Raw genomic sequence first — 13,613 nt, forward strand, 5'->3', positions numbered from 1 at the left:
AATAGCAAACATGAGAATCTTCTAGTTTTATGATTGCTAATTAACTTTTCATCACTTGTTGGCACAAACCAGTGCCACTTCCCTGGCGCAAGTAACTCTGAGTCCTGTTACAACGCTAGTCTTTATCCTAGTGTGTCGGTTGTTACTTGAGTCACTGTGGTTAGAGGGATTTTTGGAATGATTTCTTAAAATCTAACTTGTACCCTAAGAAAATGAGTCATTTTGACCCTCCGATATGTAACTTAACAGTGTCAATATTTTGGTTCCATTGAAAGGTTATGTTAATTTTATTTCCATTGTGTTATTTCATATCTTTCTAATACTGTGATGTGAAAGGTTCACAGCAGCTCATTATTTTTTTTCTAAAGCATATTTAATTTGAAGAAAAAAACTAACCATTTTTCTAGTCAAAGAAATATTTGAAGGCTAGCTGAAAAGGAATTGTGAGATTTTTTCCCCCTAAGAGTTAGTCTACTTAAATTGGGCTTCAATCAGTCATTATTTGCCATTAACACTACTGAACATTTCTGAGATAATAATTCTCATTCTGTTAGTATCCATTCCAAGTGAATTTGAGTACACGGTCAAGAGGTGAAAGACATTTGCCTGTTATAAAATCTTGGGCTAAATGATCGGGTTCTCGTTAAGCAAGGATATACTAATATTGAAGCAGCTTTAGGGCAAATCCTGAAGTGACCTGCTCTCAGCTGTCATGGAGGTATGTGAAGTAGCCTGATTAGAAGCAACAGCAGTGGCAGCAATGTGATTTTGTATGATTGCTCCCAGACGAGCTCATTTTACAGGAGGGTAATTTATTAGATTAAGAAAGAGCAGGCCGTACTCAAGATGCACATTAGTATGGAATCAGCTGAGCTCTGGAGTGTGGCTTGATTCCCAGATTAGTTAGGCTTTGAATCTCGACTGTAGTAATCTGCAGTGAGTTTACTGATGGAGATAAAAAGCTGTTAACTTGAATGGCTACTCTTTGGCTCTCTTAGTTTGTCAAACCAGATGGCACAATGATTGCTCTTGGCAGGAGCCTTATAGTAGTAACACCAACTGCAATGGCAGGGGTTTTTTTTGGTAAGTATTTATTTTAGAAGATGAGATTCTGAAATGGATTAATTTATTTTTGAAAATAAAATTCTTCCCAAAATTTAATGGTAGGCCTTCCATAAGAATGCTTATATATTTAGAAATGTTGTCTTAACGTATTGCTTTAACTGTCGTGATGCAGTCAGGTGACAAAGTCAAAATATGTCTGCTTTTAATATCTTAACGCTTCGTGAAGGATAATGATTTTGTTTGTTGAGGTGAATTTTTAAAATTCCTATATACAAAATTTTAATACAGGTGAAATTTCAAATTATTTATTATATATTTAATTAAGCTTGTTTGCTACCCTTGTTTAATTTTTCTGATAATCTGTCATATTCTTCTCTCTTACTTCCCATAGCTGGTTTTATAGAAGACAAAATTTGTTATCTGAATAATATTATGGGTATAAGTAACTAAATGAAAAGGAGAGTGTTTTTACTGTTTTGTTTTTTGGGTGACATTTTAATCTAGATAGTCTAAGGTTACAGATGCAATTACTCCCTTCACTAAAATCTTACATTATTTGTCAAAGAATTTTCAGGAAAGGGATTACTCATTCACATACTTCTACTCTCTTCTACCACACATAACAAAGAGTATACTACCACTGTTTATGTTCTAATGCTTGGGTGGCAAAGTGAGTCATTCTAGCTGATGACGTTAAAGTGAGCCAGGATTCTTTCCAAACAGGTTTATTCTTTTCTAAGTGTCAGTTTCTAGTTTTATTTTATCAAGACTATGTAAATTATCAGTACCTAACAGATAACTTTTAAAATGGTACCTAACTTAACACCGAAGTCTTCATTTTCACAGAGGGGTAAACAGTAACTCAGTTGATAAGGTCCCCGCTCATAGTAAGAAGCAGAAGCATACCTGAGTTTTTGTGAAATCAGAACCCAAAGGGTGTCAAGTAGAACTTGCCATATTTAGAGCTCTGAAACTAAATACCTACATCTGTTGCAGGGTTAATAATGCACTAGAAGCCTAAAAGGCATAGAGAAGCAGACTCAGAAGCTAGCATACCTTGCTGTAGGGTTGGTTTTTTTCCCTGCTGCTCCCTCCTCCATCACCATTAATGTTCACAAATGGTAAAGAAAATATCCAAGTCATATGACTATTTACATATAGATTTTGTAACAGCCTATCTAAAGACAATCATAATCTGAAATTCTCATGATTTGTTGTTTAATTGTTGGTATTTACTAATGTCACTTCTCGTTAAAATGGATTCTACTAGAAAATGCATTTCGTTTGGCTAAAATATATTTGTACTATAGAAGTACTAGAATATAATTCCCCCTTGCTTCTGTATTAGCCCTATTTGCGGTCTTAAACATCTTTTGTACAATAGTTGCATTCTTAACCAAGTTACACTTAACTGACTTGCCAGAATAACCTATGCTCAGTTCCCTCTGTACCCTTAGTATATTGAATACTATCGGCTAATGGCCTACCTCTAGTCTCCCCATGCTTTTCTGCTTTCCCCCACAGACTTGTATGCTTTCAGGGGCCAGTTGTGATTGCTCCTAAATCATAAAAAATCAGTTAAACTTTTGTTATAATTATGTAACTAATTATTATATAATTTTGAAGAAATTTAACTGTGAGAGTTGTTCTGTGATACAGTTTGATAAAAGCAAGTCACTTGGGCTTCCCTGGTGGCGCAGTGGTTGAGAGTCCGCCTGCCGATGCAGGGGACATGGGTTTGTGCCCCGGTCCGGGAGGATCCCACATGCCGCGGAGCGGCTGGGTCCGTGAGCCATGGCCGCTGAGCCTGCGCGGCCGGAGCCTGTGCTCCGCAACGGGAGAGACCACAACAGTGAGAGGCCCGTGTGCCGCAAAAACAAAAAAAAAGAAAAAAAAGCAAGTCACTTGCTTAGTTGCCGCTAAATTGATGTGGGTGAGTCAGTTGGAAAAATAATAGTAAAATTCTAGAAGGCTTCTACGCTCAGATTTCTTCAAATGTGTCTTTACAGCTGCTTCACTTTAGAGAACCTTAAAACCCTCCTACCATTAGCTGCCTTAAAAAAAATTAACTGATTAATTACCAACAGTCCTGAGTGTATCATATATGAGGGCTTCTACTGTAGTTTTGAAAACTGTTATTAGCTATATTAGAAACGTTTATAAAGAAGCTATAGTGAATACTTCAGCAGCTTTGACTTCTAGGCATCTTCTGCGGGACCTTCTTTAGTTGCCAGAAGGCTCTTCCTCTGTGGCCTGTCAGCATATCTGGGTTCCATAGCGTAAAGGGTACATATTTATCCCTTAATCTATGATAGTCTATTTTAAAATATGTAATTCTTTCATATTAAACTGAAATGCATATTTTTCTACGTTTTGCAGTCACCTTAACCAGAAAACCCAGTTTGAAAATCCAGTGGAGGAAGCCAAAAGGAAAAAGCAGTTAGGACAGGCTGATACTGGGTCTTCAAAACCAGGTAGAACTTTTACCTCTATCTTCTCTTCTAAGAATAACTTGTGAAACTTATATGCTGAAATAATAAAAGTGAGTTTGAACTTTTTACTGTCGGGGCTTTAAAATTCAACAGAGAATGTCTAATTTCCGTTACTGTAAAGGTATGAATAATCTTAATAAAACATCTGGACAGTTTTAGAATACTGAGACTTTTCTCATGCTGCTTATATAGAAAGAATGAAATTGTTGGCAGAAGGGACTGAATAGCTTTGTTATGGGTGCAAGGTTTTAATTTGAAGATTGGATTGTTTCCTGGTGTTTAAGGCCAAGCCAGTATTAGATCTTTAATTCATTCTGAGCTTCTCTCAAGTTAATTGCTTAGATCTAACATCAGTAACCATTCAGGATTCTTCATTAACTGATATGAACAAATACCAAATAAATCCACTGTATTATTGCCTACATCATTGATTCTCAAGTGGGATGGTAGGGTATTAGTAATATCAGGACCATTTGGGGAACATTTTAAAAATACATAGGTCCTGAGATTTTGATGAGCCTAGCCATGTGTATTTTGAAAAAGATGCCCAGAAATTTCTTACGTCCAACTTATCCCTCCTCATCTCCTCCCCCTTCTCTCTCTGTCATTAATAAGGTCTATATGGTCATATCATAATAATCTATTAGATTCTTCACTTCTGTTGCCAGTGAGAGAAACAGTTTTTTCTTATAACTACTCTTCCAAAACATAGTCTCTTCCCTTAAGATTTGCATTTGATTTAACAAATATTTTTAGTTTAACAAATATTTTGGGGCACCTACTATATGCCCAGTGCTTTGCTAAGTACATGGTATTAAAAAATGATTAAGAGTCAGATAGGTCTTGCCCTCAAGAGTTCACAGTCTAAAATAGGAAACTAATAGTTACACTGTATGGTGATAGGTGTCATCCTGTATTAGTAGTTGAATGAGCAGGGGGCGGAGCAGGTTTGAATCCCAGCTGTGTAACCTTGGTTGAGTTTTTAAATTCTTTGTTTTCTCATCTACAAAACAGGAATAATCCTAGTCCCTACCTCTTAAGGTGGTTCTGAGTATGCAAATTAATACATGTAAAGTGCTTACAATACATGTAAAGTGCTTGCAAATACAGGTCTGGCACATGGTGACCAATAAACAATAGCTTTCATTGCTATTAATAGAGATGTACAAGGTACAGTGGTGGCATAAAGGAGGGAGTGCACAACTTTGCTGTGGTGGAGGAAATCAAGGGGGCAGGGGAACCTTGAGACAGAGGACATATGTGAACTGGGTCTTGAAGTGCCAGGAAAAGTTAAGTCAGGCAGATCAAAATTTTAGAGGAGCAACAAGGCATACCAGCTAGAAGGAACAGAATACATAAAATCAGAGAAGCATGAAATGGTGGTCCAGGGGTCAGAGAACAGATACAAATGGCCAGCGCGTAGGGTACTTTAGGGGAGTAACAAGAGATGAGGTTGTAAGGATAGGCAGCCATGAGAAGAAACGAGTTTCAAAGAGAAGCTGAGTATTTGTGTCACATGGTGCTGAAAAGTCGGGAAAGATGAAAGTTGAAAAGTGTTTTACATTGGACTTTAAAATGTGGAGGTCATTTGTCACTCTAGCAAGAGCAAGGGGAGAGTGAAATAAAACTGCAGTAGAATAAAGAGGAAATGGGAGGTGTAGAAGTGAAGACAGTGGGTTTAGCCAACTATTTTGCTAGCTTTGAGTGTGAAAGGGGTAGCCAGAGGACATTAACTGCAGAGGAACATGAGTCCCCATTTTACACATGAACAGACTTCAGGAAAGATTAAGCCTCTTGCTTAGAATTACAGTGAGTGATTTGGAGTCAAGTCTGGATTTGAACCTAGTTTTACTGACTTTAAATTCAGAGTTCTTTGTATTATAACATGTAGTTCCTGAATGCCCATGTCTTCCATGGCCCATAGCAAAGATCTTCTCTCCTTTACTAAGCTCTAAGCTCCTCGAGGGCAGGACCCATGTGTTTTATTACTTTAGATAACCAGACACTCTCCTATGAGAGAGTAATGACTCAGCATCTGTCTTTCAGGAGCCCACAAGTTAGCCAGGGAAACAGACACATAATTTTAGTATAGTATGATATTAACAGATATAAACAGTAGTGTTGGAATAAAGGAGAGAGAAATTAAATCTCACTGCGAGAGGAAAGGAAAGGCTTCCTAGAAGTGATGGAAGTTATGCTAGTCCTTGAAGAATAACTGTTACCATTTATTGAGATAGAGTCTAGTGCTAAATTGGATGCTTTATATTACATCATCTCATTTAAGTCTCAAAATATTGCTGCAAGGTTGTTAATATTATTTTCCCCGTCCAGATGCCTTGATGGCATCAAGTTACAATTGTCTGATGCTTCCATCCCAGGGATATACTTGCCACAGGGACAGAAGTACTCAAGTTTGTGAGCCTCCTTCCTTAGGCAGCCTGTATGGGTTTGTGTTTATCTACATTTATTGAGCACTTATTGTTTATCAAGCACTGTTTCTTATGCTTTCTGTGCACCACCTAGTTTAATCCCTGTAACAACCCCATGAATTATGTACTATTACCCCCCCCCTTTTATAGATGAGGCAACCGAGACTTAAAAAGGTTAAATTATATTCCAAGATTACTCAACTAAATCACAAAGCTTGGATTTAAAATCAGGATTGTTAAAAAAAAAAAAATCGGGATTCTTAGACTCAATGATAGTTTCTTTGTGCTTTTCTTATTCTCACTTTTCTATATCTAAATTCTGATAATACCTACTTTTGACCAATTTCTAATTGGCTTTGGCTGTTTTATTACTACTTTCCCAAGTTAGGTGTTAACCAAAACTTTCCTTCCCACTTTAATGTTTGCACATCTTGGAGCTCATATATTATATGCTGATTTTCTATTGTATCCCTCAGATGCCCATCTTATTCTGATATTTACGGGGACTAGAGCATGGGATAGCTGACCAGAAATATTTCAATATTTGACATAAAAATGAGAAAGGTACATTTCATCAAAGATATTTTCCTCAAGTACCTGTACACAGTACTTACATGATCTTATCTATGATCTGATAGGCAACACTAGGGGGCAGTCATAATCAGCTTACATAACTAAATAGGCTTTAAGCATGTCAAATAATTTTTTTAAGTGATATTTTGTTCAGAGATGAGTTGCTAGTTTGAATGTCAGAGGCTCATCAAGGGCCAGCAACGCACTGAGGTATTGCCACAAGTAGCCTGACTGGCCAAACTCAGAGGCCTCACAAAATAGTGTTTACTGTGGTGAATACACTCCTGTCTGGAGTCTAGTCCTCTCCTTTGAGAGGCCCAAAATAGCCAATTTTTTTTTAATGTCAAGTGCTTGTATTTGTAAGAGATTAGCAAATCTGGGAAGAACATAATGAACAAAGTACACCCACTCCTATCCCAAACCTGCCTTTGTCAGTATTTGCAGGGCAGCCCTACCTCTTGCAGGAGCCATATGCATACTATACAATCTATACAACCATACAGAGCAGCCCCAAGGATTGTTCTTTTCTAATTGCCAATAAGTTTAATGCATGCCTCTTAGAACACTTTGCTAAGAGGGGCAGCAGCAGATACACACAGATTAACTCTGGGCTTGATATTAGTGCTAAGTGTGATCTAAATATGAAGCAAGTCACCCTTGTTAATTTGAGTCATTAGGGAAATGAGCATCAAAACCACAGTTTAAGACCATTCCACGCCTACTAGAATGGCTATAACCAAAAAAGCAGACGGTAACAAGTGTTGGCAAGGATGTGGAGAAGTTGGAACCCTCATACACTGATGGTGGAAATGTAAAATGGTACAGCCACTTTGGAAAAGTTTGGCAGTCCTTCAGAATGTTAAACATAGTTATGATATGTTTATGGTAACTGCTGCATTTCCATTCACAGTATGTAACTAATAGGAATGAAAATACTTGCCCACACAAAACCTTGTACATGAGTGTTCATAGCAACATTATTTATAATATCCAAAAAGTATAAACAATCCAAATATCCATCAACTGATACATGGATAACTAAAATGTGCTATATCTGCACAGTGGAATATTATTTGGCAATAAAAAGGAATAAAGTCCTAACACATGCTACAACACAGATGAACCTCAAAAAAATTATGCTGAGTGAAATAAAGCATTCCAAAGACCACATATTATATGATTCCATTTATATTAAAAGTCCAGATTGGGCAAATCTATAGACAGAAAGTAGACTAGTGGTTGCAGGTTGGGGAGAAATGGGGAGTGACTGCTAATGGACAGAGAGATTTCTTTGGTGTGTGTGTTTGGAGGGAGAGAAAAATGTGCTAAAATTAGACTGTGGTGATGGTTGCACGTCATTGACTTGTATAATTCTGTCATTATTGGATTATATCTCAATAAAGCTGTTAAAAAAGAGATTTGTGAGAAAAGTTTAAACCGTATTTTAAAAAGATAACTTCAACAATGCTTTGTAAATTATGAATCTGTACAATTTGATCCCCACGGTTTTCATAAGTGCCCTAATGGCAGCCGGTGGAAGAGAGGAGCGAGAGTTTCTGGGGAAGAGAAGAGAGGTATTACTTGCAAATATAGATCACTTTTAGTTCTAGGATCATCTGGGGAAACCTCTTAAAATAGGCTTTTCAGAGGAGCTGTGCTTTTTGTCTTCCTAAAGTTTCCACTAAATATGAGTAAAAGGGAAAGACGCATGGAGCTATATACTGATAGTGCAGGGATTTGCTCCTCTCATCAGATATAGCTTAAAGACTGCAGAAAGCCTGAGTCATAAATTATAAAAAGTTCTCGATGTATTCGCTTTTATAAGTTTGTGACAGTTGCCTTCATCTTCCTAGTATAGTGTTTTCTGCATAGACCTCAGTAGCTGCTTACTCAAATGAAATATACATCTGAATAAGTGCTGAAGGCTTTCAGGAATTTAATAATAAAGTTTACCCTTCAGGAGTGTCATTTTGACTTCTAAATAAAGGACTCTTTGGGATAAGAAAAAGTAAGTACAAACAAGGCAGTGAGGAGGGGATAGAGTAGATGTTTTTACCTTTCAAATGACATAGAAGAGTCATATAAAAGATAAATGATTCATTAGCTAAGTTTTTTTTTTCAGTGATTTAGTTTATGAAATTAAATTCCAACTGTTCTATAATATTAGATTCTATCTTTTTTTCCTGTTATGTTATGGTTTGTTATATTTAAGTTATATAGACTATCTTGGAGATTAGCTTCAAGGGCTATATTCATTGTAATTATTCTTGTTTCTCATTTTTACACAGATATGGAAAAATCACACTTTACTCGAGATCCATCCCAGCTTAAAGGCATCCTTGTTCGAGCATCATTAAAAAAAAGCACAATGGGATTTGGTTTTACCATTATTGGTGGAGATAGGCCTGATGAGTTCCTACAAGTGAAAAATGTGCTGAAAGATGGTCCTGCAGCTCAGGATGGGAAAATTGCACCAGGTAACAGATTTTTCAGAAATACTTAAAGAGGGACTTCCCTGGCTGTCCAGTGGTTAAGACTCCACGCTTCCACTGCAGGGGGCACAGGTCTGATCCCTGGTTGGGGAACTAAGATCCTGCGCATGCCGTGAGGCGTGGCCAAAAAAAAAAAAAAAAAAGAAATACTTAAAGAGTTATGATACTATAACAAAAATTATAGTGAAAAAGTTATATATATATTATATATGTAACGTATATAACAAATATTATATAGTAGGTATGTAAGTATATATAAAACTTCTGTATATATATTTATATAAATAAAGAGAGAGAGAACTAAATTATACAACTGAAGAGGGAGATTCCTGTATTAAAATAGTTTATCTTCTAAACTAAGTGCATGCTAGTTTTGAAGGAGGGTCATTTTTACAAATAAGTGGAAACAGTCAAAACATTAAATTTATTAATTTTTTGAATAGTTTGCATATTTTGAGATAACTCTTTGGCTGTACTAAGCTAAAGATTTATTAACCATCTCAGAAAACTATTTGATAGTTTGATTTTCTCTGATTAAGTTGGGTACTTTTGGAGTTATTTAACATTACCTGTAATCTTTTTTGAAAAATGATTCATTGTGATGTTTATAATGATACTGAACAAATTGTTATATCCCACAGTTTTTTTCCAAGTTGGGGTTTTTTTTTTTTTGCTTCCTTAGTGGCTGTTAGTAAAATTAAACTGCTATGTTAAGAATTATAGACAATAATATTACTATTTTTACAGAGCTGTATAAATTTGTCTTTTACGTAGTTTTCCCAACATCTTTACTTAGTGATTGTTAGATATTTTTATACGGCTGACAGTGTTTATGGCTGAGTGGGTTAGAGGAAGTTTAAGACTAGTTACTGATTATGGGGAAGGTTTAAGTACTTTTTTCCAGAAAGATTTTAGTAATCCACTGAGGATGCTTCTTACAGTTTGCTAGACTTTTCTAATCCTCTGTTATTTCACATACTTTGTGTAAATATGTCCCCCATTTGGGCGATTCAATTGTCATTACTTTTGATGGCAGATATCAACTTATTTTTAACTGGAATATGGGCTCTCTCATATTATGCTTTCCCAATTAGGTGATAGAAACGTAAACAAGAAAACTTAAAATAATCAAATGTTATATTTATAAAGAAAATTATTTTTAGCTCTCTTTTATTACTTTATAAAATTCACAAACTCTAGAGATTAAAATTAATAGTAAAGTTTTCTCCTAAGTCCTCAATTTTGACTTTTAAAATATTTTGTGCATGAAACACATCTTGTAGCTATTGTATATACTGTCAGGATTTTATAATATAGATTCAGATATGTCTAAAACTGTTATTAATTTGTATAACAATATAATACTTCCATTAAAATTCTGGGAACTTTGACCAGGGGAAGAAAAATCAAAACTTTGTTTCTAATTAGTCTAATTTCTATAGCTTCTTGAATTTTGCAACAAATTTCCACAGACTAACATTAGTTTTTAAATACCATTCATGTTGATTTTTTTAAAGCCTACATGCAATCAGAACAAATTAAAGCACCTTTATTTGGCAATAACCTTTTAAATAATCGTATTCAAATAAAAGCAGCAAATGGATGAGATACCAGAGGACAAATTTTAAAAGCTAAAGTTGCATTAAGAAAAACACACAACTGATAAATGTCAAGTGGTAATAATCCTGCAACCAAAGTGGTCATAATAATGTAAAATCAGAAAAGCAAAACCAACTTTTACAAGGATTAATTCAGCTGAATTTCCAGCATCTTAAATAATATATTCTTCGCTTCTGTTGAATTCTTTTGTTGCTTACTTTTCCTTTTGAAAACTAAATTACACTAAACTGAAAAAATCCACAAAAAGGAAAGATGCTAAAGGAAAATACATTCATAAGTTATTATTCTAATCTTCAGCCTTACATTGTTCAAACTAGAATGAATTTTTAAGTACATTGTAATCAATGGCTACTTAAAATCAAGAAATAAGGTGATATTTAAAGATTGCCTGTTTGTACAAGTAGCCAATGGGGTTATTCACTCTTCTATATACTGAACACCTACTACAATGTGCCTAGCTTTGTGTGACCACTTAGGTGTGACTCAAAGGATATACTAAAAATGATAATGTGAATTTGCAGTTAATTTTTTAAAGATTCACTTTAGCTTGAGGTCATAACTCTTTGCAACTAAGATAATTAAAAATGTATACATTTATATATTCTTTTTAGAGAGGAGTCACAGAAGGGAGAATGACATGTCGATGTTCAAAATCTATCTTTTCAGTAGTTAATGAACAGTAAGAGGTTTCCAAAATTCAAATTTAGATGCTAAACTTCAGTTATTTTCATCTCCCCCAACAAAAAATTAACTTATTTGACGGTTTTAATATTTTTAACATGACTTATGTTTTACCAGGTGATGTTATTGTAGACATCAATGGCAACTGTGTCCTTGGTCACACCCATGCAGATGTTGTCCAGATGTTTCAACTGGTACCCGTCAATCAGTATGTAAACCTCACTTTATGTCGTGGTTATCCACTTCCTGATGACAATGAAGATCCTGTTGTGGACATTGTTGCTGCTACTCCTGTCATCAATGGACAGTCATTAACTAAGGGAGAGACTTGCATGAATACTCAGGATTTTAAGTCAGGAGCAATGGTTCTGGACCAGAATGGAAAATCGGGGCACGCCTTGATCAGTGATCGTCTCAATGGACCATCAGATCTGAGTGAGCAGAGAGCGTCTATGGCATCGTCAGGCAGCTCCCAACCAGAACTAGTGACTATCCCTCTGATCAAGGGCCCTAAAGGCTTTGGGTTTGCCATTGCTGACAGCCCAACTGGACAGAAGGTGAAAATGATATTGGATAGTCAGTGGTGTCAAGGCCTACAGAAAGGGGATATAATTAAGGAAATTTACCGTCAAAATGTGCAGAATTTAACACATCTCCAAGTGGTAGAGGTGCTAAAGCAGTTTCCAGTAGGTGCAGATGTACCATTGCTTATCTTAAGAGGAGGTGAGTAAAAGCGCAACAAGGAAAAATCTTCATTGTTCATGCATTTGTATCTGTGAATTGTCCTTCCTTACAGGTCAGAATATCTCTTTTCCCAGCAGACTTAACTGGTAATTAGTATGCATTTTCCTTAAGTTCTGTCTGACTGCTTCCATAAGCAGTATCTTTTGCAGCAGTTTGTTTAGTTATTTGCGGTTTCATTTGTGTCCATTATGGATTTCTTTCCCTCTATATTCTTTTTAAAATCTGATTTATGACTTTAATGATTAGAGAGAGTCACAACATTGTGCTACTTGAAATGAAATATATCCTCTTAATTCCATTTTCTCTGTTGATGGCAATAATAGAAATGGACTCTTTCAAGCAGTGGTACTTCATCTGGACCTCTGTAATGTACCAAGGATGTTTTGAAAGAGCTAGCATCTCTGTGAATAAGCAAAATGTTGGATGGTGTGTTAATCTGTTCTGTAAAAGCAATCATGATAGCTTGTGCTCATAAAGCTCTTACCTTAAGCTTTAGTATCTGTCCATAAATGTTAATTAAACCCCACAGTGCTCATGTGAGATAAATATAATTTTATTTTCCAAGGTCATCAACTGACTTGAACTGCTCCCAGACATAAATGCAGTTCCAAGGACTAATCACAAAGTCGCGTTTTAATGGGCTTTCTTAAATCCATACCTATGAATGACTAGTATTTTAAAGAATAAAATTTAGCCCTTCACATATATCTCACTGGCTTTTAGTTTTCATTTTTGAGGCAAATGAGCAGTTTAACTTCATTGGGGCTTTTTTTTATTATTTTCATTTCTTTGAACTATTTTTGTTTCTTCTCTGTGTGGTATGGTAGAATGTGCTCATATCTCTTCGTGAGGGCTGGAGAATTATCCAGAGTTCCAACAAATATGAGAGTCCAGGGTTTGGTGTCAAACAGGTTGGATGTCAATTTCCTGCCTAGTTGCTGGTTGGTTCCGCAGTACAGGAAAGTAATGTTAATCTATTTGAGTCTTTGTTTACTTTATCTATAAAATGGCAGTAACATTTACGCCTTAGGATTGTCATAAAAAATGAAATACGTGTATAATGCCTGGCACGTAGAACATATTGAACATGATTTACTAGCCTGCTAAAAGTCAAAGCTAGTTTTGTCATAAACATTAGCAGTATTTGTGATCTGGGAATGCTTCCTCTGTTTTTAAAATGTGGCTCATTTTTTTTAAGGTCCTCCTTCACCAACTAAAACTGCCAAAATGGTGAGTATACTGTGGTCCTCAAATGCTTCTTCTGAACACACGGAGAGAGACGCTGCGTTCCCCTCCCTGAGGGCAGCTCATAGGGGTGGCGTTTACAGACAGGCAGGAGCCAAGAGGCAGACTGCCCTGGGCTTGTATCAGAAACTCAGAGGGAAGCGTGTGAGTTAGAAAAGCTGACCATAGAGGAGGTGTGCTCTGCTGGTTAAGTATTTCTGCTGGAAGATAGGCCTGTACTACCAATAGTCCTGTCTAGGACACACTGAGGTGCCTACTGATGGGTCCTATTA

General features: G+C 36.1%; 1 protein-coding gene across 2 annotated transcripts in view; it reads left to right on the top strand.

Moving 5' to 3' along the window:
* The window catches only part of MAGI3 (membrane associated guanylate kinase, WW and PDZ domain containing 3), a 265,634-nt gene that overhangs the window by 208,046 nt on the left and 43,975 nt on the right, over positions 1-13,613 (top strand). For both annotated transcript variants that reach the window (XM_079944259.1, XM_079944260.1), the window contains exons 8-11: positions 3,445-3,539; positions 8,848-9,036; positions 11,470-12,075; positions 13,295-13,326. In XM_079944259.1, the coding sequence (XP_079800385.1) occupies positions 3,445-3,539; positions 8,848-9,036; positions 11,470-12,075; positions 13,295-13,326 (922 nt within the window). The remainder of the gene's footprint in view (positions 1-3,444; positions 3,540-8,847; positions 9,037-11,469; positions 12,076-13,294; positions 13,327-13,613) is intronic.

This window comes from Stenella coeruleoalba (assembly GCF_951394435.1).
Source record: "Stenella coeruleoalba genome assembly, chromosome: 1".
In the NCBI taxonomy this organism is placed as follows: domain Eukaryota; kingdom Metazoa; phylum Chordata; class Mammalia; order Artiodactyla; family Delphinidae; genus Stenella; species Stenella coeruleoalba.